Below are 26,281 nucleotides of genomic sequence, written 5' to 3'. Positions count from 1 at the left end.
CCCATTCCTGGGTGTGGGTGTCAGACCCTGAGGAGCAGGCCCTGGGTCCCTGAGCAGGACATGGGGCTCAGCCTTCCTGGGAAGCCAGGTGTGAGGGCAGGTACATTGATGCCTGGTGGCCTCAGCTAGGGGTGGCAGGCAGCACCCAGCTGAGGAAGTAATTAGTGCTGCCAGGAGCAGGAAGTGGGAGAGGCTTGGGGGCCTGGGCTCCTTTTTCAAGAGAGAGAGAAAGAGAGAGAGAGAGAGAGAGAGAGAGAGAGAGAGAGATAAATAGCCGGTCTCTGGGCGGAGGTGGAGAGCTGTACACTTAGGAATGGAGGTGCGAATAGTCAGTGCCCAGGCTGTGGGGTGCGGGCTGTCTTCTTGGGCATGTCTGTCTGTCGGTCTGGATTGAGAAGATGCAGGAAATGGCACGGGGAGAAGGGGACTGTGGTCTGTGGCTGTGAGGCTGCCTGGCTGTGGATCTCCTTTCCCTCCCTGGGATTCCTCCATGTGTCCCCAGGGACTGGCCTGCCAGGGCTCACATCGCTGTTCAGGACGCAGACCACTAGTAAGAGGGCATCACGATAGCCCCATGGACCCCTGCTGGTCCCAGTCTCCTGCAGTTGAGGGCTGGTGGGAGCCCAGAAACCAGGACCATTTACAGCACTTCTACGGCTTCAGTCCTGAGGGTGCTGGGCAGCTTTGAGCCTGACTCATCCAAAAACACTTTATAAATAACCTGGTGGAGGGATGTGGGCTGTCCACGCCCCCCCTCCGCCCCATGCTCTGAGCAGGTGTCAGCACTACAGTGCTAGGTTTCCATGCTGTGCAGGGTGCAGCACCTCTGCTCTGGTGAGGATCCAGGGCAGGGTACTGCCGGGAGTGTTGTCAGTCTAGGAGTGGCAGAGAAGAAGGGCTGGGGCACCCCAGAGCCCTCTGCCCAGCCACAATGTTGTTGGCACCCTAGCCTTCAGTGGGGAGCCTTAGGGATTTCTGGTGGGCAAACAAAGCCAGTGTGGGCCGAACTTGCTGAATGACCCAGGGTAAGTCTCTCCCCAGTCTGGTCTCATAGCCCTCACTGATAAGATAAGAGGGTGGAATCATGTATGTAGGTCCTGTCTTGCTGTTATAGTTTTGATTCTCCTTAGTGGGCACAGGTTGTCATTCTTAAATTAGACTCCACCAATATTTACTGAGCCCCTGTGTACCTGGCTCTGTGCTAAGTGCCCTGAGCAAACATATTGAATAAGGCTCATCTGCTGCTGGTTGGCCAGTTGGCTGGGGCCTTTGCTGATCTGCCAATGTCAAGGTCCTGTGCCAGGCCACAGCTGTGTAGGTACTGGTTGTCCAAAGGACCAGCAAGGGGTGTGGCAGTGGGCCAGGTAGACGTGGGAACACCTGGCCCTGATGTGGAAGGACACTGTGGGCTCCATGCTTTTTTTTTTTTTTTTTTGAATTTCCCCCAGTAGCCTGGTCCACCAGACAGGTCCGAGGACTTTCTCAAGGTCACACAGCTGAAAGTGGGAGTGACCATACTTTGGTGTTCTGATTTCCAGCTCAGTTTTCAAGGGAGGAGTGACTGCTATTTCTTTCCTCTCTGTGTGGAAAGATCTAAGGTTGCCAAGATGGTGCCAGGAGCCAGCTGCCCATGCTTGCTGTTGATTAGGGTTCTGCTCTGGTCTTGGGCTGGGGAGGACACTATCCCTGGCACTCAGTGCTGAGTCTGGCGCATTCTAAGTGTGACTGAGTGACTAGACATTCCCACGTCAAATGCTGGGTATGTGCGCCACGGTGGGGATTAGGAGGAGCCTGTGTGCCGGACAAGCAGGGTCTGCTGCTGTCCAAAGAGAGCGCTTGGATAGGGCTGATTTTTGTCTCTGAGAAGAAGAGATGTTTGACTGGTTAGCCTTGGGCAACTGATGTGAGTGTGGCACGGCCTGTGTGCTCACAGCTGGAGCCCTTGCATCATAGATAGTGAGCTCCCTGGCCCCAAGTGGGTGGTCTCCTGGAAGGGCAGGGAAGTTCCCAACATGGCCAAGTGTTACAGGCCTGGAGGAGTTTATTTATATTACAAGTCCCTTGTCCTCTTCCTACTGAGCAGGACCCCTGGCAGAGGAAGTGGGAGTCTCTGAGTTGTACAGCATCTATGGCAGCCTGATGGTCCATGGGGCCTATGGCCATCAGAAGGCTGGGGCTCCCTCCCTTTTTTGTAGCCTTTCTCACCACTTATCACCTTTTAGCATGTTATGTATTTGTATTATTTATTACTTGTCCTTCCCACTAGAATAAAAGCTCATGAGAACAGGACTTTTTTGGTCTGTTTTATGCTTCACTGTATCTCTTGCATCTAGCTCAGAATTGGTACTCAATAATATGTGCTGTAATTTTTGTATTATTATTTCTGGAGCATGGACAATAGATTGGACCAACCTTCCTCTGCTGAATGTGATTTTCCCTGTGATCAGGGTCTTGGAGGTGGCTTAGCTGGTCTGGAAGGCGTTTACTCCAGGCAGATCTCCTCCACAGGAGCCCTGGAGCTGCAGGCAACTAGTGGCCTGCCTCCTCCCCCACTGTAGACATTCCTGCTTATTTCAAAACAGTCTCTCCACTCCCTCTGGGGCTCCCTCTTGCCAGGAAACTCAGCGAACACTGGGGGTGTCGGCTGGCAGCCTGGGTGCCATCTCATTCGGGAGGAATTTCCCTGGTTCCCAAAGCAGCTGTGTGCCTGGGAGCCCTGAGCCTAGGTGGCCTGATTTAAATCCTGGGAGCAGGGCTGCAGCTGCAGTCTCCCCTCCACCTGGATCTCCATGCTGGGGCCTCTTTGAAAAGTCTCCTGGTCTTACATGTCCCTACCCCAGGGAATTGGTCTTTCCTGACCTTTGGGTTGTGTTCAAGCATGGAACAAGGTCCTGTGGTCTTCCTTTCTTTAGGAGTGTCTCCCAAAGCCACCTTGTATCTCTAAGATCCCTCCCTCTGAAGAGTCCCAGTGCCAGCCCCTGTCAAGCCCTCTTAGCTACATCCCACATGCTTATTGCCTGGCCTATTGGAGTGGCTGATGTTCTAACACATTCCCCATATACTGTGTCCTCTTGGGGAACTTTAGGACACGCAATGCGTCATTCCCAGGTGTGGCTAATAGAACTACAGACTGGCAGGGGCAGGATTTCAGCCTTGCCTGGGCTGGTGGAGTGGCTCAAGTGGTAGAGTGCCTGCCTAGCAAGCATGAGGCCCTGAGTTCAAACCCCAGTGTCACCAAAACAAGAACAACACACACACACGGTTGGGGGCGGGGAGAGAGGGAGAGAGAGAATAGCTTGGCTTTTGGTCTCTGAATCTCTTTTAGGGGGAATGGAGACTGCCAGATCTGGAGTCAGAAGGACTAGACCCAGAATACTAACTTTTCTACTGAGCTGTGTCACCTCGAGGAACTTGCTTGTCCATCCATAAAATGGGTGTAGTAAAGGTGGTACCTCCTCCTTGGGTGGCTGTAGAGTTTTTTTTTTTTTTAATTTCTTTTATTCATATGTGCATACAATGTTTGGGTCATTTCTCTCCCCTTCCCTCTGCCCCCTCCCTTTCCCCCCACCCCTCTCCCAGCTGTAGAGTTATGTGAGATGATGTATACAAGGCCCAGAGCAAGGGCTCAGCGAAGAGGAGCAGCAGAATGCTGGCCTGGTCTTCCTCTGCCAAGTGTGGAGCCATCAGCAGTGTCCAGCCCTTCTAGGCCTGTCTGAAACCCTGCAGGGCCAGCTGTTCTCTTGCAACCTGCCCTGGGAACCAGGTGAGGGCTGCTTTCCCTGGGGCTGGTTTCTCTCTGGCTGTGGGTTTCCATGCAGAACCTGGTCCTTCCAGCCTGTTCTTTCTGCCCGACCAGCCAGTGCCCTGATGAAGTAGGCCACCCAGGCCCACTTCCCCCAGGAGAGATCTTCGCCCATTGTGTTTGGCAGATCCAACGACTCCAATTAGCAGAGACCTCTCAAGGATCCCCATTTCCTGTAAAATGACTCTTAGAAGGAAGAGCACTCTGTGCTGTTTCTGTAGCAGGGTGGGCTCTCCCCAGCTTGGTTGATCAAACGCTCCCACATCGCAGGACCTCACATCCCCTGGAAGCTTCCTTTCTCCCCATCAGAACAGCAGAACTAGGAACTGTTCTAAATGTGCCCCATGTAGCACTTTGTTTACGCTGCTTTGTGATCCTGGTTTCTTATGTTTCAGTTTTTGGCCAAAGGCCATGGCATCCCTGATTTTCATTCCAAGAAGTTGGGGAGCCAAGTTAGCTTCAGAGGCCCCAGACAGGGAACCAGGGATTACCTGTGTCCCTACCAGATCTCACAGGTTGGGCCTGTCTTCTGCTGAGTCTTTGCAGGCTGTGCCATTCCAGCAGGCCTGGCTTCCCCCACCTTTGTCATCCTACTCATCCCTACCCTCATCTTCCCCTAACTTGCAAGAAAGGAGCTTGTCTATCTTGGAAATCTTAACAATACTTTTTTTTTTGGCAGTGCTAGGGATTGAACCCAGGGCCGCTACATGCTAGGCACTGAGCCACATTCCCAGCCAGACAGATACCTTTAAACCAAGGACTGGGCCTTTCTGCAAGCCTGTTTGTGCCCAGATGCTCACAAATGAGTCCTTCTCTTTGCAGGAAGGGCCTGTGAGGTGAAAGTCATGGTCTTGCAGCCAGGGAGCCTGCTGTCCACTTGGCAGCAAAAGGCTGCTTGGTTGGTTTCTCCTGCCTGGAAAAGAAAGGCTAGGAAGATGTAGAGCCTATCTGACCAGGCTTTCCTGCTGAGCATCCCATCTCCCAGGAATCTCACATTGCCCTAGCCTGTGTTATCTGCACTGAGACCTACCACCAACTTTGTGCATCTTTCCCAAGTGGCGAGATCCCAGCGAAATCCAATGAGTGTCTTGTAGCTGACATCTCGTACGTTTTCTATTTACCCAGCACTGTGCACGGGCCTATGTAAATGACCATATTCACTCACCCCAATTATCTTACAGTGCAGGTGTTGCCACCATTATGAAGATGCAGAAACTGAGGCCCTGGACTCTTGAAGCATGTGCTGAAGGTCAGACAGCCAGAAAGCTGCCAGAGAGCCCAGAATCCAGCTCTCTCTGACCAAGAGCCTGTGACAAATGACTATTACACCATCCTGCCATCAGATCACCTCTGTCCCCGACGCCTGATCCCAGCCTTCTAGAATAAAGGCCCTGTACTTGTAGAGTCTCCAGGCCTGGCTCATGCTGGGCTTGAATACCATCAGGGTGGCATCCCACTCCTTCCGTTAGCAAACTGCTGCTCAACCTCAGAGCTTTCCCTGGGAGGAAATGGTTCCTGCCACTAAGCCCCAAATTCCCAGGGATTCAGCTTATTCTACTCCACATAATTATACCCTCTCATGCCATCTCCAATACCTCCCCCTCCAGAGGGCTTCACACTCCTTAGAGCCTTGTATACAATTACCCTATTCCATTTAACTTGGCAAATCCCGGAGTGTGGGTCTTTTCATCTGTTATAATTATTCCATTTCCTCTGTTCCTGCATTGTTTCAGATATTTCATCTCTGAACATCCTCCAATTTCAGGGTATCTTTCTGGAACACTGGTTGCCAAGAACCCAATGCCAGAAGTCAGGAAAAAGCTCATTAGGAGTGGAGAGAGGGAGGGAGTGTACTCACTGAGCAGAGTTGTGACCTGACAGTAATAGGGCCATCTGGAAGGTCTTACCTCCTTCCTTCCTGAATACCCAGGAATGTCAGCATACTAGTCTGAAGGCAGGAGGGGCTTACTGAGTGCCTTCCTGAGGCACAGAGGGACTGAGACCTGAAGGTGGGCAAGACCCTGCCAGGGAAAGATGTCAGGGTGGGTTTCTCGGAGAGGGGACAGGAAGTGCAAAGCCCTGGGCAAAGACCACTGATCTGAGCAGAAGGGTGATGGAAGGTCAGTGTGCCTGGGCCAAGGTTGGAGGGAAGGTGGCCCAGGTAGGAGGGGTTTCCTGCTGCTGGGACAGGAGCAAGTAATTTAGTTAAGCCCTTGTGTTTTCTTTGTTGGAATGGAGGTAGCAAATTCCCCTCCTAAGCACAGCAGGAGGCTTCAATGAGATCTAGGGGCTGGGCCTGGCACAGGGGAGGGAGTGATGCTTCTCCCTTTTATTTGCACCCCCTAGCTCCTTAAGGACAAACATCCTAATGTCTTGGCTGTCTCTCCAGACTACCCCTTTCTTCCATTCCTCTCCCTCCCAAATGGGGGTCTCTCTTAGTCCACCTGACACCCAGACAAGGCTAGTTAGACTTCGACCAGTCTGAACCCTGTGGTGTCTAAGCTCTGCAGATCCCAGATGATGACACATTGGGAAAGTCTGGGGCCCCCAGGGCGGGCTGCATGCGGCCTTTATCTCCCCTGAAATCTCTAAAATTAAGAACATACTGATGCCTGTGTACCCACCACTCCGTTTTAGATGGTTTCCTTCCCATGTGGAGTCTGTGGTAGGCTTGTCCCCAAGCTTCACTAGAGCTAAGAACTTCCTTGAATTTTGTGTTTATCTTTGTATCTTTCCTGATAGTTTCACACTTGTGTTAATTTACATAAGTAACATATTGTTTTAGTTTTGGAACTTTATATAAATGCAACCATACTGGATATATTCTGCTACCATTTGCGTGTGTGTGTGTGTGTGTGTGTGTGTGTGTGTGTATGTGATGTGAGATTTGTGCAGGTTGTTGCTGCTGTATAGTATTCCATAGTGGGAATGGATCATTAATTATCCATTTTCTAGTCTCAGCTATTTGGGTTGTTTTCAATTTTTTTTTTTTTTGAGACAGGGTCTTGCTACGTAGGCAAGGCTGCCCTTGAACTTGCCATCCTCCTGCCTCTATCTCCTGAGTCCTGGAATAACAGACATGTGCCTGCCTACCACACATGACCTGGGTCTTCTTTTCTATTTACAGAGTGCTGCTGTGAACATTCCCATTTCTGACTGGAAACACACAGACAGTGATATGAACCTAGGAGGGGAATTGCTGGTTAAGTTGTTTTCCAAATTGACTGAAGGTACTGATACTCCCGTAGCAATGTAGATGTGTCCATGTTGCTTCCCAATGCCTGATTTATGTGTCTTTTTAATGGTCGATGATCTGGATAGAGGGTGGTGGCTCATTGTGTTCCCCCCTTGATTTTCTTTAGTGTTCCTCAAATTAGTCATTTTCATTTCTTAAAAGACAGCTTCCTGTTGTAGCTTAGGCTGGCCTCAAACTTGATTCTCCTGTCTCTACCTCCTGAGTGCTGGGATTACAGGTGTGAGTCATCATGCTTGGCTTCATTTTTTGGCATTGGTGAGGTTAAGGTTACTCTCTTCTCTTCAAAATCTGTTTCCATGCCTACATTCTTGCCCATAGTAGCCTCTTCCTCCCTCAGACCTGGGTCCCTCTCTTCTCCTTTAGAAGCTTGCTGCTTCCCTTTGTCACTGTCATCTTCAGAGTCTCCTTTATATATGATTACCACATTTCATAACTGAGAAATGTGGCAGACAGCATTGGTTTCATACCCAATCTGACTATTTTCAGCTTTTTCTTCCTCACTTTTCTCCTCCTATCGAGTCTGAAAATGCTTTCCCCTTGCAACTAGAAATGGCCATGTGACCCAGTCCTGGCCAATGAGACGTAAGTTATGTCTGCTTGGAGGCTTCTGGGAAGGATTTAACTCCCTGAGAAAAGGAGGTAGGTTCTTCTCTCCTTCCTGCCATAAGTGCTCAGATGTGAGTACATGAGGTCTGGTGCACACTAGCATCTTCCAACTACGGGACAATAGGTCTGAGGGCAAAAGCAAAGTGCTCAAGATGTCGTAGTGAAAGGATGGGAAAAACCTGGGTTCTTGGGGACACTGGTGGGCCACTGGGCACTAGCCAGGAGGATTACGTGGAGCTGCACCCTCCAGACTTCTTATATTAATTAAATGTCTTTATTGTTCAAATGGTGTTAACAGGACAACCTATTTGCAGTCTCTGGGGGAGACAAGTTTCATGCCCATAGGGCTTATGGTCCAACAGGAAAGACAGACATTCAGGGTAACTGTAGAGTGCTCACAGTCAGGGCTTAATCATGGCTAAAGTATGAGGGAAGGCTTCCCCAAGAGCTGTGGCTTCAATGTGTCCCTTCTAGAATTCAGGTGTTGACTCTCTCTGGATGCTTTTAAGAGGTAGCTAGACCAGGAGGATCCTCCTTCCTGAATGGGGATTAAGGCCTTTATAAAAGTCACACAGCGTTTGGCAGAACTTGGAATGTCAGGGAAGTATTCCGAGGGAAGTATTCCGCTTGTTGGACCCTCCTCTGTGATCTAGCCAGTGGTCAGGAATTCCAAAAGCTCTGTGGAGTTTCCAAGCAGAGCACGGTAAGAGAAGTGTTTAGAAAGCTCTGTCTGATGGTAGGAAGGCTCAAGAAAGGTTTCTTGGGACTAATTAACTTCTAGATGCACCTGCAAGGTGGGAGCCCTTGTGCTGGGGTTGGCAGGTTAGAACAGCCTTCTCTCCTTCCTGCCCCAATTCCTCCAGTAGTGTCCAGAACATATTCTTAGCTATGGTTAAGCCCCCAGGCTCTGGGGCTCACAGTGGCCCAGTTCCTTCTGGAAGAAACCCCTCTCCCTCTTCTTTCCACAGCAGGAGCTGTGTTAGGGAATGTGGGATTGGCAAAGGTCACTTCAACATTCACTTCCTTCTTAGCATCTACCAAGTAGGCAAATACTGTCTTTCCAAGACAACTGGACCACTTGTCCAAACATGCAAAGCTAATAAGGGGCCTGAATGGAGATTTTTATCTATTTGACACCTCCCCCATTGTCCTGAAGAGGTTTATATCCTCTATAAATAAAAATTTTCATTTCTATTCCTTCCCATAGAACAAAATCAGATGTAAAATGATTGGTTCTAACAGTATTGCAAAGAAACCTCATCTTTCTCTCCTTTCCAGAGAATTCTACTTTAATTAATTCAGCAAGTATCTATAGGGCCAGACATTCTTCTAGTATTTTGGGTGCATCAGTGGTGAACATCGCAAAGATCCCTATCTAAGCTTGCAATTTTTCAGGCAAGACAAACAGAAGACATAAGAAGTAAATGGCAGACTTTGCCTTTTCTAAGGTGATGAGTGCTATAGAAAAAAGAAGGGGAACTGGAGAGTTTTCTCTTCCACCAATCAACACACCTGAGTGGCCAGGCAGATGGGAATTATGGAAGGGAAGGAAGAGATAGGACACAGTTTCTGTTTGTCATGATCAGCCTTTTGCCCATGGTGGGGATTTTAAACCAATTGCATGTGTTTCTTTGGTAACAAGAAAAAGTAAGTTTAAAGAGTGACGGATCCATATTGACACATGAGGTTCGGAACATGAGCCACCCTCTACTGCCACTGCAGAAAACAAGACAAGGTTCCTAGAGTTGATAGATTAAGAAACAGAAGAAGCACAAGCCTATCATTTAGCAACTTAAAGATGGCCATCAGAAGAATTTAAAACAGAAACCACTAAAAGAGTGAAAAAGTCATTTCTTCTAGAGAATAGATGACAGGGTGGGAAGGTGTAAGACAGAGTAAGTGGGGGCCTCCTGCCTTTTCTTTGGCTTTCTCTGTCTGGCTTTTTAAAGTCATAGGTGTGTGCTACTTTGATGATTAAAAGAACCATTCTGCAGAACCCTAGGGGTCCTTGGTCTGGGGAGGGTGCCTTAGGGATGTCTGGGGTAGGGAGAGGATGAGGGGGTGGGAGAGCAAGGGCGTCCTGTCTCCCTTCATCCAAATCCACTTTCTTTCATTTATTTTATAGATCTGTCTTTCATGCAAGAATTTGTCTGAACAAAGGGTTCTGCAGCTAAAATTGGCTTGAACTCCATGATCCCTTTTGGCTCTGGTAATTAATGATGCTTTTAAAGCACCTGTTACCCTTTATGCTCATGCCTATTTGCTTTCTGAAGTAATTTCCTTCTTAGTCAGAAGCCTTGCCATCTTTCCAGTAGGCTATGGTTTGAAGTGATTGGTGAGTTCGCTGCCAGTTTGCTTGGTGTGGATGTGAGACCCTGCATTCAATCATTTGTGATTGCCACTCTATGTGCCTTGTGAGCCACTATTGGGACAGGGGTCCCTTGGCATTCTGTCTGGCCTCCAACCCAGTGGCTGCAGTAATGACAGGTGAACATTTTAGCCAAGAGTTCCTGATGTCATCCCAGGGTCTGCAACCTCACATGGGCAGGGTAGCTATGAGTTCTACTTACAGAACCTTGCCTCTTGCCTCCCATTTCACTGCCTCTGGTGGGAGGAAAGACGGGGTGGGGGGGCAGAGAGAGAGAGAGAGAGACTCTGAATTAAATTGAATGAAGTTAACAAAGGGAGGCAACTCCCCTTTAGCTTAGTCACCTCCTAGTGACTCCACTTGCAGACATGTGTCATGGTCTGCCTGCTCTTGCTCTGGTACTATTTTTAGGGCAGGTGCCCTCCATTCATGTTTTAGAGGCTTTTGAGTTGTCCTTGTTTCTGCTTGGGGACTGCTTCTTTGAGTCCAGGGTTCCAGAGGTTCTCATTTCCAGGCACTGCTCAAGCCTTTTCTTTGGTTTTCTTTGGCTATCTGGCAGTCTGACACTAATCCTCGCAGACCACACTCAAATTCCATAGCTTGTAAAACCTTTCCTGGACCCCAACTCTGAGAACTCTGCCTTCATCTTAGCACTTATCACAGACCCTAGTTGTTGTTAATGACACAGACCAGGTAAGTTATAAAAAAAAGAAGTTTATTTTGGCTTATGGTTCTGGTCCAAGGCTTATGGTTTATGCACAAGGGCTGCATATGGTGGTGATTTCCTTGTGGCTCAGGAAAGCACATGGTAAGAGACAGGGAATGCATGAGAGACCTGGTCCAATTGGCTTTTATAGCAGATCCACTCTCGAGATAAGCACATTAACCACTACTTCATTATTTGCATGAGTTCTAATCACCTCTTGATTTCTCATAGTGGGGATTAAGTTTCAGCATGAATCTCAGAAGGGAAACCCTATTCCATATTCCAACCATCATACTGGTCATCGTCATCACTAGATGGTATTTTGGTGCCCTCCTGGGGTTGGGAGCATCCTACGGTCATTTTCTGACTGACTGCAGGGGATGTTCAGTAACTGCTCATGGAGTGAAAGGAAGCACATTTGCTGATATTTTTTCTGTGCTTTAGGAAATCCTATTGGATCTGGAACAACCATCACTGTGGGAAGATCTCCATCAGCGTTTCTGTGTAAACCCTTTCCTGTTTTTGTCTTGAAAGACCCTGTTTGGAAGAGTCAGGTAACATCTAGAGAAAGCCTCCTGTATTTGATGACTCCTATTTGGAGTGTGTGTGTGTGAGAAATTATTGCTACCATTTTACAGATCAGAGAACTGAGGCTCACACTGATTGAGACTCGCCTATGATCACATAGTAAATAGCAGAGCTAGAGACTGAACTCCATGCCACCTGGCTCCAGGGACACAGTTTCGTACCACACACTTCCTCGTAGTCTCCACAGTGTGCTCAGAGATGACACCATTTAAAATTTTCCAGACCACAATTTCCCCTCAAGCATTCAGGCAATTGTTTTCCTTCCAGACCCAACTGCTGAGACTCTCCTTGTCTCATGCCTTTTCTCCATTTCTCTGAGGTTTGCTAGCTCTTTCCCTGGCTCCTCTGCAGTCTGCAGGAGTTCATTTTTCTCTCATCTCTTTCCAGATATCAGGATTTCCAAATCTTTCAGTTGGTTTCTTTTTTTGGCTGTGGTCCTTTATTTTTGGATACTTTCCAAAGCAGCCACAGATTGGAAGATGATAACAGTGAATTAGTTAGTAGATCTTCTTTGATGTTATTTTGTGGGGGAACTCATTAATTTATGACAAAAACATCAAAGAGCTGGGCTCCTGCATGGGACTAGGTTGTCCCAAGGCATCTGGATAATAATGATTAGTCAGATTAAATCTCAAAGGCCTCTCGGCCTCAAGAGTTACAGTCCAGATGACTGGGGTGTGGGAACATCCCACCCTATAGCATCCCATACCAGCTTGAGTCAGCATGGTATGGAACTCCCCCCACTCTTCATGGCTTCCACTTTGATGCCTCCAAGACTTGAAGTCCAGTAAAGGTTGTTGTAACCACCCTGGGGGCAAGGTAGGGAAGGAGGCTGAAGCTGTTAAAGTCTCTTCTGTCAGTGGAGCCAGATGTTAAAATGAAGCCCTTGTCCTTGCATAGGTGATCTCAATGCCTTTTATAGCATCCTTGTCCTGTAATGACAATGGGAAGACATTTTCCTGGGCTACACAGGAAAGAGGCAGCACCATACCTGGCATTTGGCAAGCCTTCTATTCATACAGATTTAATGGACACGTTAGGATAAGTCATGATGCGTGGATAGTCCTTGACTAGTTGAAGTGGAGCTTGGAGTAGAGCTCAGGTCTTTCCATATACCACAAAACCTCCTAAGCAGCTCACATCTGTGGCCATTTGCCCTGCTTCTTTTGCTATCTGTGGTGGAAAATTGGCCATGCTCCTCCCCAAAGTCATCCCCTCTGTGTTTGTCTCAGATCTCATTTTCTGATGACATTATAGGGATTTGCTCCTGCCATTAGTCTGCTCTTTCCTGATCCATCAATGTTTCACTCTCCACTATACTTCCTATCAGTGTACAAACAAACTCCAATGTCTCTCATCTTGAAAAGAACCTCCCTTGCTCCCACCTGTCCCTCAGACCATAGCAAAATGCTTCTAAAGAATTGTCTGCACATGTAGTATCTCTACTTCCTCTCCTTTATTTTAACTCTCAAACCCACTTAATCAGGATCTCATCCCTATACCACAGAGCTCTTCTCAATGTTGCCAGTGACCTTCCTGCTGCCAAGCCAAGGGTCATCTCTTAGTCCTTATCTTATGCTACATGGAGAGGCTTTGGACACAGTGGGCAAGCTCTCTTCTCAGCCTTCCAGGGGACCATGCTCACAGGCCTCTGACTTCACTGCCCTCTTTTCAGCCATCTTTTTTTCTAGTCTGAAAGTAAGGAAGTACCCAGGATTAGTTCTTAGACAATTTTTCTAGCTATATCTAGTCTTTAGGTGATCTCCTGCTTTAAACCCCATCCACATATGGGTGACTCCTGAAGTTTATCTCTAGCTCCTATCCCTCACCTAAACCCCAATTGCCTTCTCTACTACTCTGCTTATAATATACACGTCAAACATCAAATGTAAGTCAGCTAAACCTGACCAAAATGCTATATTACCCATCCTTTCAAGCCTACTTATCCCATACTTCCTCTACTCTCAAATATATAGAAACCCTTTTCTTTCAGTAGCTCAGTCTTAAATATTGGGAATCATCTTTAACTTTTCCAGACCACATATCCAATCCATTGTAGATCCTGTCAATTGTGTCTAGAGCCTGGCCACTTCTCACCACCTCCACCGGCACTACCTTGTTGTAAGCCACCACCACATCTTGGGTGGACTAATCTAAGTGGTCTTGCAGCTTCTATGCTTGCCTCCCCTCCACCCTAGCATCCAGAATAATCTTTAAAATGCCACAATTGGATAATACCATGCCTCTAACTCTAATCCTTCTGAATTGGATCCAAAGTCCTTAGCAGGGCCTAAGTCCCATAAGACTGATTCGTTCTTACCACTTCTCTGATTTCCCATCTCTCTTTCACTTGCTCACTTCAATCTACCTACACTGATTTAGCTTTTTTTTTTTTTCTGAACATACCAAGCCCACTACTTCCTAGGGCCCTTATACTCTCTTATACTCTGTCCTCTCTGTCTGTACCTTGGCTCAAATTGTACCTTACCAAAAAAGTCTTCCCTCGCTATTCCTTCTAAGGCCTTCCTTCCCTTTGTCACCATCATTTTATCTTACTGGCAATGATCACAACTTGACATATTTTTTACTTACATATTATAGATTATTACCTCATTACCATGTAAGCTCAATAGGAACTTTGTGTATTTAGTCATTGCTGTATTTCAAGTTCCTAGAAGAATCTAGGTAGGTGTTCAGCGAATATACATTGATTGAATAGATTTATTGAGTGGACTCATCCAAGCTTCTCTCTAGTCATTGGGTAAAAAGAATGGTTTTCAGATGGCTGTCAAATTAATATGATCAAAATAAGCTGGGCAGGGACACACATCTGTAACCCTAACACCTGGGAGGCTGTGGTAGAAGCATTGGGCTATATAGAAAAAATGAACAAAAAAAGTAAGTGAGAAGAACTGTGAAGTTCTGGAGATCATCAGATGATGTGTTTATTTATTTATTTATTTTTACCGGTGACCACCGTGTTTGTAACTCTTTGATACCAAATCATTTACCAAACTCGGAGGTGGAGTGAAACATCTGCCTTTAACTTTTTTGGACTCTGTGTGCTTAGCTGTGAAGCAGGCAGTTGCTGCTGTGCTAGCTTATGGTCTATAAGAAGCTGGAGGGAGGCAGCGCAGTCAGGAGGAACACTCAGGTTCTGGAGCTTGATTGCCTATGTCTAAGTCCTGTCTTCATTTCTCCCAAGCCATGTGACCTGAAGCAACTTACTCAGTTTCTTCATTTGTAAAGTGGAAATAACAAAGGTAAGAACATGCTGCTCAAAGAGTAATTGTGAGGGTTACATAGTCAGGTGGCCTGGCACATAGCATGTGCTTGATAAATGTTAGCTATTACAAGTGGAAAGTTCTGGAGGAATTGCTACTAATGTGTAGAACAACAAACTACCCTATGATTGTAGATGATGTAGAATTTTAAAAGACATGATAATGATACTGTGGTTAGGCAGGAGAATGCTCTTACTCTGAGGAGATGGAATGCTGATGCTCATATAAAGCCTTACAATGCCTTTCCCTTCTCGTAATCTAATCAAATGTATCTCTGTTTCTACATGTCTCAATAAAGCAAATATAGTAAAATGTTGATTATAGTTGAAGCAGTTGGATAGTATAGTTTATTGCACTATTCTTTCAACTTTTCTGTATACTAGGAAATTTCAAAATAAAAAGTGGAAGGAAAAAAAGAAACGGCCTTCAGTATAGTCTAGTGCAGTCCAACCTCATATTTTACAGAAAGGGGACCATGAGCTCAGCAGGTGAGACAATGTCTGTCCACAGTCAGACAGCTGGAGAAGCCTGGAACCAGATCCCAGGTCTTCTGGCTGCCGTCTGTCCCTTTGTGTGGCTTGTTGCTGTTGACCTTTGGACACCAGGGAGAAGCAGAGGAACACACCTAGCTCCCCACAGAGAGTTGCAGGGGGATTGTAGATGTGTATAAGGGCACCCGTGTTGGGGTTTTCTGTTTAGTAAGCAAACAGACCATTTGGTTGGAAGGTAGGTCTGACACCAACAAATGGAAGGCAGCCCCAGGCCAGACAACAACCCTTGGAGAGCTGGCATACTGGTTTGGCAGTCTCTGCCTGTGGTTTTCGAGTGGCAGGTGGAGTGTGTGTAAACTCTGGGATTGCAAAGGAAAGAAAGAGAGTAAGGGGTGGGGACCACAGCCAGGAGGAACCTAAAGAGACGCTGGTCTCCATTCTGGAGCTCCCTGGAAGAAGAGACCCCAGGGTAGAGCTGGGGGTGAAATTCGGGCACACATTTAAAGAAAGGAAACGATTCTCTGCAGCCTGCAGCATCTTCGTCTAGCTAGAGGGAAGGAGAGGGAAGAGGAAAGATCCATGTTAGAATTTGGAACGTCCATGGTGGTGGTCAACATGTAAAATGAATGAGGAGAGAAAAAAAGAGGAAGTCTGGGATAGGGTGGGGGCCAGGTTAGAGCTGCGCTGCTGGGGGGCGTTTGGGAGGTAAAGAGGCCGCACCTGGAGGCCTGCGAACGGGTGGTTTCTGCAGACGAGTGTCTTGTCGCAGAGCGTTCCTGCCTCTTTCCCTGGAGACCGCGGTAGCGAGCGCAGAGCCCTGGCGCTCTTTCTTACTAGGGGGGAAGGGCAGGCAGGAGAGGCGGGGCCTCGAGGAGGGGCCTCGAGGCGGGGCGGGGCGGGGCGGGGCGGGGCGGGGCGGGGCGGGAGCGAGCCTGTGGCGGCCGGCGGGGCTCCTCTCCCGCGGGCGCCGGAGTCTGGGGGCAGCGGCTTCCCCCTCCCGGCCCGCGGAGGCGCTGGCCCCTCCTTCCCCCGCCGCCCCCGTCCCCGCCGCCGCGGCTGTCAAAGATAAACCGGGCCATTGCCTGCAGGAGCCGCGGCAGCGGGCGATCGGGCCGTGAGGAGCCTCGGGTGCGGCCTCGCCTCCCCGGCCCGGCGCCCGCATCAGCACCGCAGACAGCACAGCGCCCCTCGCCAGCACCCAGCCTCGCGCCCTCCTGTTTCTGGCCCGCGGCGCTCGAATCAGCACCGCGGACAGCGCCCAGTGTCAGCCTCGAAGCCGCCAGCCCACCTGCTCCCCGAGTCAGCACCGCGGACAGCCTCCCTTGACCAGCCCCGCGGTAGCCCCGGAGCCGCCTGCGTCCCCGGAACATGGCCACCGAGGTAGGGGCGCGCACCCGGCCCGCAGGCAGTGTCCGACTGCCGCCGCGGGAACGAATCCCCGCTAGGGGTGGAATGGGCGGGAGGGGAAGGCGGGGGAGGTGTGGGGGTGCGAGGTGGTTCCCCGGGGCGAGTCCCAGGAGAGGAGGGGAAGGTGGGGTGGAGTGGCAGGGCGGAAGAGAGGGGCTCTTGATATGAGGGCTTATCTAGCCTTTGACCTGTCAATCTTCTCCATGCTCCCTCTGAGCCCTGAAGTGTCCACTTGTTGGCACCAGCGCCAGGGTTGCTCCAGGGTCCCAGGCTGGGGTCTCTCTTTCTCCTGAACTTCAGGGTTCCCACTTGCCCCAGAGGGTTGGAGACACATGCACGCGTGTGTAATGGGATGGGCAGGGGAGGTGGTTAGCTGCTGTTGTGTAGCGTGGTCACCCAGCTTCTGAACCCAAAAACCTGGCTAAGGAAGACAGACTGGCCTCTATATCTGCATTTCTTTTGGAGGAAGAATGGGACAAAGACATCCTGAGGCCCAGAACCCAAATGGTTGGTTTTAATGAGCTTTTTGCACTGTCCCCCCGCCCACTTTTGTAAACCACCCCTTCTTGCTTTTTCACCTCATTCAAGTTACCTGACTGGGTGTATCCACATTTGCTCAGTGTCTTGTGGGAGGCACATAGTAAAATCTAGGTGCAATGGTTAAGAGATCAGGAATTACTCCCTCCAACCCTCATTTTGTGAGGGAGATGGGAGCTCTTTATGGTCCCACTTTATAAGTGATAAAGCTGGCATATGGAGAAGGAGGACCAGTTTGACACATAGCATATCAACAGCAGAGCTGAAAGTTTCTTCTTTTGAATTTTTGGAGTGGAACCCAGGACACCCAGCTCTGATGTTGACTTCCTTTGTGGTGTCTCCTTATTTCCAATGTACCTGGAACACAGCCAGGAGAGCAGAGGCCTTTGAATGATTCTGTGCAGTGCCTCTGGGCATCCTGGTGATTAGAGTGACATCAGTAGCAAGTGCTATTGTAATTCCAGATTCTCCTCCAAAGAGCAAGGGGCAGCTGCCTGGCATAGTTTGACTTTCTGATGAAGCTCAGGTTTGGTAGGAGGGGCTGTGCCCACTCAGGACCCCATGTGGAGGCAAGCCCTGGATGGAGCTTGGAGCCTGGCTTCTAGAGTGGAGGACTGCAGAGCGCTCAGAGAGTGCCATGGACACTGAGAAGAGCAGGAAGAATAAGAGGAGAAATGGCCAAGGAGCTGGTCACCTTCCAGAGAGGGCTGCAGACTGCAGCAGAGGCTGTGGTGTTGGATAGAAAGGAGGCAGTTCAGCCACATGGGTGTGGATGGGCCAGCAATGTGAGCAGAGAAGGCGGCCCCTTGGGTGATGTGATCTGACAGATTCCAACAAGCCCATCTGTCCTAGCATCTCTCCCACTCAGGCTAACAGCTTCTAAGCCACAGGCTGACACCTCTAGGTTGAAGCCAGGTTTCCGGGAGGCTGCTGTAAGCATGATGACTCTCCCCTGGGAGAGGCTGTGCTCACAATGCTTCTGTGGATATAGCAGTTTCCTGTGTACAAAGTACCATCACACACGTGAATGCCTTTTAGCCTTAGAGCAGCCCTGTGAAGTGGCCAGGTATGGTGTTATTATCTGCAATTAACAGATGAGACAACAGAGGCTCAGAAGCTTGCCTGAGCCCTATGAAGGCGGCAAAGAAGGCATCATTACCCCATTTTACAGATGATGCAACCACAGGGTTGAGACTTAAGAAAATATGGCTAAAAAGTGGCTGGGCCAGGATGAACACCTGAATTGCTTGCCTCCATAGCCATTATCTTTGTTGTTGTTATTGCATCCAGGGTTAGTGTGTCCAATTAGGTAGTTGTGGTGTCTTAACAGAGAGAAGGGTGCCAGGGGCCTTGGCACGAGGCTTTAGTTGGGGGAGGTCAGGAAAGACTCAGATGTGAGGACTCTGACTGGCCTGGCTGGGTCAGCTTGAGAGCAGAGAGATGTCCAGAAGGGACAGGCAGCTGAGGACAAGCATTTCCCATTGCATGGTTTGGCCTTGGTGGACTCTGATGGCAGTGCAGAGGGAGGAAGCTGAGGCTGTGCCAAAGCACAGGATGTGTACAGTATCTGAGCTGGAGTGAGTCATTCTCCCCAGGCTGTTTCACTATTAGGATTGAGTTGAGATTACCAGGAAAAACCTGTTGGGAGAAGAAAACCTCATTCTAAGTTCTCATAGCTGTCCCCTTAGGATTCTGAAGAGGAAGTCCTCAGCTCTAGCTGCAGGCGTATTGACAGGAGAAGAGAGGAGAGAAAAAAAAGGAGAGAGGAGGGGTAGAGGGAGAGAGAGAAGATCTCTCTGGATGAAAGCTGGATATTTCCAGGTCCACAATTTCTGTTTACAACTTAGCATTAGGGGAGGCACACATGTGAAGGACGCAGAGGAGGGACAAAGCCTCCCGAGTCATGTGCTGACCTCATTCAGAGAGCTGTAATGAGCCCATTTGCTAAGCAGCTGACCTCTGCAAATGTGTGTCACTGGGATCAGGGTCTTCCTGGGAAAGAGTCCAGATGACCAAGGACAATTGGAAGGTGTCCAGTTGGAAGGGACTTCTCCAACTGGAGTTTGGCCCCTCTGAGATTTTTAAATCACTTTCTTCTTTTCTATTAACATACCCGCATATGACATACTTTGATCAAATTCGTGTCCTCTATTATTCTTATCTACCCCTCATTTTTTTTGAGTACTGGGGTTTGAACTCAGGGCCTCATGCTTGCTCAGGCACTTTACCACTTGAATCACTCTGCCAGCCCCCTGTGAGATTTTTTAAATGTACCCAAGTAGCACTATCCAACAGGGAATTTGGAGGTTTGATCTCTGAGGCATGAGGTTAACAACAGTCAATGATTTGGGCTTGGGCCCTGGTATAGACTGAGAAAGAGGTGACCCTGTGCCCAGCTTGCAGGTAGGCCCTACCTGGCTACTTCTGACTCACGATCCACACTCCTCTGCCATGCTCCAGCTAGAGAGCACAATGCTGGAGCATCAGTTGAATCCTGTGATTCTTGAGTTGCGCCTCACCTGCAACCTGTGCAAGAGATGGTTTTAATGAGGACAGAGATGTGGGCCAGGTGGGAGTCATTTGTATGTCTTGGGCAGACCAGGCCCAGAGCTCATTGCAATCCACTGGTTCTCCTCTCCAGCCCAGCCTGGTGGACTGTTAGGTGTACAGGCCCTAACCATGGGACCTGTGGTATTCCCTCTCCAGGCAGCCTTCTTGTCCTCATCATGCTGCAGCTTGAAAAGTGGTGCCAGCAGATCTCACTACTGAGTCTTTCCTCATCAGGTCTTGTCTTTATTCAGCTGCCAGAAGGCTGGGGAATGGTGATGGGAGAGAGGGGCTTGGCTGAGGAAGATGAGAAGGAAAGAGCTGCTTAGGTCTCTGGGTCAGTTGAACCTTTGGAGAGAAGCTCAGGAGAGCTGCCCAGGGGAGACACAGAGGCTGCAGCCTCAGGGAGAGGTGTTCTCATGTTCTGAGATCCACCTGTAGGATTCTGGAGCATTGTGGAGCTATGCTGAAACCCGTCTCCTGCTTCTGGAACGCTAAGTAGCTGGCAGGTGGCTGGGGGTCTGGCTCTAATTTTTAGTCCTAGTCTAGCAGCTCTAGGAATGAGTCTGGTTCACAGGTGAGCCTTATTTGGCCCACTTAGTGCTTATAAATTAAAAAAAAATTGGAAATATTTAAAAGTCAGGATATCTGATGTTAAGAAGATCTGAATTTGTGGCTGGTATGAAAAATCAGGAGTGCTGGCAACCTGGGCACACTCTCGCAAGGCAGCAATCATTGGCTCCTAGGGATTGATCATGAGTTCTCTCGTTAGCCAGAGGCCCCACCCGGCCCATTTACTGCTCAGTCCCTGGAAACATTTGTGTTCACAATCCCTGAAAAGACCTGTAGAAAGTCAGAGCTTGGAGGGGCTCTAGTGATATAGAGTTCCAGGTTTAGTTTGTAGTTGAAGAAATGAAATGGGAGCATAGAGAAGGGAGAAACAAGACTTTTCCAGGGCCATGTTGCCCAGTATCAAGTCTCCTACTCTCTGCTTAGTGGAACATTTTTCTGCTAGGGCCTCTTGGCATAATGAAGCCAACATGGATGGAGAGAGCCACGAGACCCTGCCTTGCTTTAAATCCTGGTCTTCACCAATTGCACCAATTGCACACATGAGCCTGTGATGTGTGTGCTCCATGTAGGTCTGGGAAATCAAGGCTCTGCCAAGTAAAATATGTCTGATCCCATTGTTTAGCAACTGCTCAGGTCCCCGTCCTCACTCTCCAGGGACAGAAGTGGATTTCTAGTTACCTGGAGCCAGGAAGGTATCTAAAGCTCAGAAATTTGAGAACCTATGACTCAAAGCCAAGAGGAAATGGGACTGCATGTAAGGTAGCACCCTACTATCTTAATGGGTCAATACAATTGATGATTATTTCCTGCTTGGTAAACTCTCAGACAGAGTTCCTGATCAGCTGGTGGATGTTTTCCAGGCAGTGATTCAGGTCAAAGGCCATTTCCAACTTGTGGTTCAACCATCTTGAACACATGGCTCCTCTAGTGTCTGTGGAAGGGGAAAGAGCAGGAAGGAGTGGCAGGTCTTTATGGTCAAATCTACACAGGACATCATTTTCACTCACTTCCACTCAGCCATGTGGTCACCCCTAACTGTAAAGGAGCCTGGGGATTAATTTAGCTGTGTGCCTAGAGGAAGGAGAATGGCTGGTCAGCAACCAGCTAGTCACTGAGAGACTCTCGTGGGAGCACCCACATATGTGTGTACATAGGCTCAGACAGAGGAAGATGTAGGCATGGGAGGAGTGGGGGCAGCTGAGTCCATGTCAGAATGGCTGATGCACTGTTCTTTCCCTTCTCACCACCTCAATTCTTGGTTTTAGGCCTGCTTTAGTTGTCCCCTGGACTACTACAAAAAGAATCTCCCTCCGTGTCGCCTAATCCCAGTCTTGCCCACTTCCTACAAAACTGCCAGAATGATCCTTCTAGGGTTAGAAGAATCTCATAAGTTGGTTTTAGAAGGGCAAGAGAAGGCCACAGCCATTTCTTTTCTTTTGAAAATATATTACCTTGAAGTCATAACTAGACCAACAGACACATCAGTGTTTAACTCATTTATATTTCCAAAGCATCTTTATTTTTCAAAATTATTGTAGGATCCTAATAGATGTCAAAAGGGGACCTCTTCAATGAAAGCCTTGATTAGCAGAATCAAGGCCTATTAAAACTAGAGGAATGCTTGTACATTATTTAATCCATTCCAAAACTTTGAGATCACATCTTTTACCTAGATTTACAAAGTCTTATGTAGTCTTCTCTGATTCCTACCTTTTCAGGACCTTGCTGTCTTAATTATTGGCTCCTTCTTCCTTATCGAGAACCTTTCTCTATTTATTCTTTCCCCCCAGCTTTTAAGTATCTCCCATCTTAAATCTTCTTGTCCAGCTTTGTGATCTAACTCTTGCCTCCTATACTAGCTCATCTCCCATGGCTCTTATCTATCTGTAAGCCAGCTGTAGCCCCTTGCTGCAATCTGCCTCAAGCCACTAGGTAGATCCTGCTCTTCTGTCTTCATCAATCCATTTGTCTGGTCACCTTTTCCTCTTCCCACTCACTATTTGCCTTCAGCACTTGTAACCTATGGCCTCCCTTTAGGACTTGACACAGGCTTCAGAAAGCCTTTTCTGAATGTTTCTGAGCAAGTGACTTCTCTCTACCATTCATCACAGTCTAATTCATTATATATTTACTTGTCTTCCTCCCTGGAGCTCACAGACTGTCTTTTGCTCAGCATCCCCAGAGCCTGGCCCTAGTAGGAACTCAATAAATGAGAGCTGAGCAACTGAACAGAGTCAGCTTAATTACACAGGATGAACTGGCTATTTGTTCAGTCTGCCTTCAGGGCCTGGTCTCCACGTGGTTCCAGTGTTGGGCATATTTCACCCAGTGGGATGTTGTCTCCAATGTGGGTGACTGAGGCTGGTGAGGTGGAAGAAAGAGGCCTTGTTCTTTTGTGGAATTGAGCCCACTATCCTCAAATGCTAGGGCCTGAGTCAATGTCAAAGTTTGCAGATTCGAACAAGGGACAAAAATCACCCACTCCTTCTTACCAGGGAAAGCTATTACTTCAACTTCTGGCCTCACTTTTTCCTCACTTTTCTCTGGGAAAGTAGACATTCCTGGGCACTTTGTTTCCTGTGGTGAGAAGCGTGGGATGTGGAAACCATCTCTGGTGCTCCCAGGCCCCAGTCATAACTTGGCCTGGACTTCAGTGTCCCTGAGTTCAGGGGAACATCAGTGTCTTCTCTGTCCCACATCCTCCCAGCCCCTACTCCTGTTGTGATCTCTATTTGCAGAGCTTGGTGACTTCAGTCTTGTTCAGTGCCAGGTACCCCAAGCACAGGGCCCGCCACCAGGGTGTCTTGTTCCTTTTGTTAAAATTGGTTTTGGTGCTGTGGATGGTTCTGAACTTCTCATTTGGCTCAGCTTTGGTTCCAATTTAGCTTCTTTTTAGACCTGTCTGGGATAATTCCAGCAGCTTTTCTAGTAAACGCCAGTCTTGCTTCCCCAGGGCCTTCTCGGAGCACTTGCAGCACAGCTGCCTCATTTCTGTTTGCTGTGAACTTGGCTCTGAAAGACCTCCATTCCAGGGAATAAGTTTAGGATAAACTGAGGTGGGTGGTCACCCTGAGCGTTTAAAGTTAATTTGAGAATTAAGATTTACCACAATGTCAGTGCCTAGGCCCCTCACCTAGAGATTGGAATTTAAGTTGTTTGGGATGTAACCTGGGCATTAGGATTTTTTTTCATCTCCTGTCAATCTCCTCAGGTCCACAATCTGCAGGAGCTCCGGCGAAGTGCCTCACTGGCCACCAAAGTCTTCATCCAGAGAGATTACAGTGATGGGACCATCTGTCAGTTCCAGACCAAATTCCCCCCAGAGCTGGACAGCCGGGTAAGGACACCTTTTCTAAACTTAAGACCCAGAGCCATGATTGAACTGAGGGTTTTATTAGAATGTATATTTTTCCAGGATCATGTGCCACATAACATCATAGGACACATAACTTATTCAGTCACTTCAAATGGAAGACTTAAAAAACCTTCAACATTGTCCTGCTATCTCCTCATAGAAAGTTCTTTGAAGAAGCCTCAGATTTTCTAGTCCAGTAGCTCTCAAATTTCAGTTGTACCAGAATCATCTACAGAACTTGTTAAACAAATGTAAATTCACCAGTGATAGCAGGTGATAATTATGTGCCAGCCAGAGATGCTGACTCAGTTGTTGGACTGTGGTTAAGTAGTCTCCACTTATCAGTGACCATTCTTAACCTTGCACATTAGAATTTCCTGGGGAGCCAAAAAAACCAAAAATTCCAATGTCCCCAGGCTGTACCCTGAACCACTTAAATCCCAGTCTGTGGGAGTGGGGTCTAAGCATTGGCATTGTTCTAAATCTTCATTCTTAAAACTGATTTTTAAAATTTAAGTGAAATAAAAATTTTGCTGGGTGCTGGTGGTTCACAGCTGTAATTCTAGTTACTCAGAAGGCAGAGATCAGGTGGATGTGGCTCAAACCAGCCTGGGCAAATAGTTTGTGAGACCCTATCTTGAAAAACCGTCCACAAAAATAGGGTTGGTGGAGTGGCTCAAGGTGAAGGCCCTGAGTTCAAGCCCCAATACTGCAAGAAAAACATTATTTTAAACATAATTGTTTAAACTTCAATTTTTAATGATGAATTCCCAGGCACAAAGGAATGGAGTGCCTCATGGGTCTCACTTGGGAGGTGCTGGTCTTCCAGCACAGTGCTTCTTCTCGATCTTGGCTGCACATTAGGGTCACCTGGAAGCTTTGGGAAAAGGTACCTTGCAGGGTTTCCACTTGGGTAGGGTAGGGCAGTGGGTCTTTACTTCTCTGACCATCCTCCTACTTCCCAGACTACTGGGGTCAGAGTTTCTTGGGGGTGAGCCTTGAGCACTGAAGGCTTTAAAAGCTGCTCAGGTGATTTTTGTGTACAGCCAGAGTTGAACACCACTAAGTTCTTGTTTTGAAACTGTGTTTTGTGGTTGACAAGGTCAGTATCACCTGAGAGCTTGGTAGCAATGCAAGATCTCAGAACTAATCTTGGATTTCCTGAATCTGAATCTTTTAACCAGATCCTCAGTGTACAAATACACAAATTAAAGTTTGAGAAGCATCCTGCAAGACCATTCTCTTGAGGAAACTTAAGGACCAGAAGGAGGAAGTGATTTCACTGAAATTAGAAAGCACTACAAGGCCACATGCCTTGCCTCTCTACTTTTCCACAGGACTCTGATACGCCTACTGACACAATTGTATCCTCAGTGGGTAGAGACAAAACTAGATGCCTTGTGATCAGAATCATGGCAGTGAAAGCTTAGAGACACAGAGAAAGTGTTGGAGGCTCCTTTTCCTTCCTTGCTCCTGCCTTGTGTGGAGGGGAGCCAATCTCCATCTCCATCTGCTGTGGCATCCAAGGCGGCTACCAAGGACTCTGTGTCCCTCTAGACTCAGACACTGCAGTACCTCATGGACCACGGACTGCTTGCCTGGCATCAGCTGCTGAGTTTTGCTCCTGGTTCTGGGGGTGCATGTAATCCCCATTCCAGGCTGCCTTAGAGCTAGCCTGGGACTGGGAGAGGACAAAGGGCAGGTCCTGGCTTTCTTTCTGATCAGCAGTCCAGGCACATCTGAATGGGTTTGGGAAGGGCTAGCCTTTGCTGATCTGACCCCCAGTGGCTTTTGGAGATCCATGAGAGTCTCTTTCTCATGTTAGCATGCTTATCCTTTCAGGTGAGGACTCCCAGGGTTGAGGGGCAGAGCTTGGGTTACGGCCAGGATAGGCGAAATTTTCTGCGTGTTTCCTCCTGCTCTACTTGGAGATAGTAGCTGGGAACCTCATAGCATCTCACTGTTCTTGGGGAGAGATTTAGTCCTAGACTTGCATAGAAATCCCTAAACTCTGTGATGAGCAGTTATATTTCTGTGAAGGTAAAACGGGAGGAGGTACTCTGAGGAAGGTGACAAATGGGGCTACAGATAGTTGGATACCTGCTGAGTTTGGAGCATGACCTTGCAGGTGTAGGGTTATGGTAAAGAGCCAGACTCTTGGGTCAGAGCTGGGTAACCTTGGACAAGTTCACTTAGCATTTACCCAGTATTTATTGTGTATCTGCTATACGTTAGGCACTGGAGATAGGGGAGTGAATTAATGGGCTTTTCTTTTCTACTAGACAGTACAGAAAATAAACATATAGTAGCCCAGGAGGTAGCAAATATAGAAGGAGAGGGTGTCAAGGGATGTGTTTGGGAGAGGTGACCTGTCAAGAGAGACTTCTTGGATAAGATGAAGTACAGGATGAGCCCTGGAGCTGTGTAGGGAAGAGTCTGTAGCTGAACACACAAGCACAAAGGGCCAGAGACATTTTCAATAAGCAGGGAACTAAATGATGAGGATAGCAGGAGACAGGTTCAGAAGAGTGGCAGGGTGAGGCCATGAGGGCCTGGCAGGCATTGTCAGGACTTCTTGGATTTTCCTTGCAAAGAGATAGGAAGCTCTTCATCAGAGCTCTGATGTAATCCAACTTTAACAGGAAGCTAGCACAGGGGTGGGTCAGGGAGGCTAGTGACGAGGCCAGAGATAGTGGTGGCTGGGATCACAGAGTAGTCCTCACCTGTAAAATGGAAAGTAAAACATTAGTATTTTGCTGAT

At 48.2% G+C, this 26,281-nt stretch overlaps 1 protein-coding gene and 1 non-coding gene across 5 annotated transcripts in view; both read left to right on the top strand.

Moving 5' to 3' along the window:
- Golga7b (golgin A7 family member B) overlaps positions 1-26,281 on the top strand; it is a 59,975-nt gene that overhangs the window by 29,200 nt on the left and 4,494 nt on the right. Inside the window, exons 1-7 of one of the 4 annotated variants that reach the window (XM_074078579.1) lie at positions 822-1,025; positions 3,580-3,763; positions 6,930-7,032; positions 11,183-11,292; positions 14,532-14,589; positions 16,190-16,481; positions 23,377-23,502. In XM_074078579.1, the coding sequence (XP_073934680.1) occupies positions 16,470-16,481; positions 23,377-23,502 (138 nt within the window). In that variant the 5' untranslated portion in view covers positions 822-1,025; positions 3,580-3,763; positions 6,930-7,032; ... (1 more) ...; positions 14,532-14,589; positions 16,190-16,469. Of the gene's footprint in view, positions 1-821; positions 1,026-3,579; positions 3,764-6,929; positions 7,033-11,005; positions 11,293-14,531; positions 14,590-16,070; positions 16,482-23,376; positions 23,503-26,281 lie in introns of those variants that run through there. The other 3 variants (XM_074078577.1, XM_074078578.1, XM_074078580.1) reach the window with 3 other exon arrangements.
- On the top strand, positions 3,165-3,237 carry Trnaa-agc (transfer RNA alanine (anticodon AGC)). Its single transcript has one exon. It is a non-coding gene; the product is annotated as a tRNA-Ala (tRNA).

Source organism: Castor canadensis, chromosome 7, assembly GCF_047511655.1.
Source record: "Castor canadensis chromosome 7, mCasCan1.hap1v2, whole genome shotgun sequence".
NCBI lineage: Eukaryota > Metazoa > Chordata > Mammalia > Rodentia > Castoridae > Castor > Castor canadensis.
This window is presented reverse-complemented; position numbering and strand designations above follow the sequence as displayed.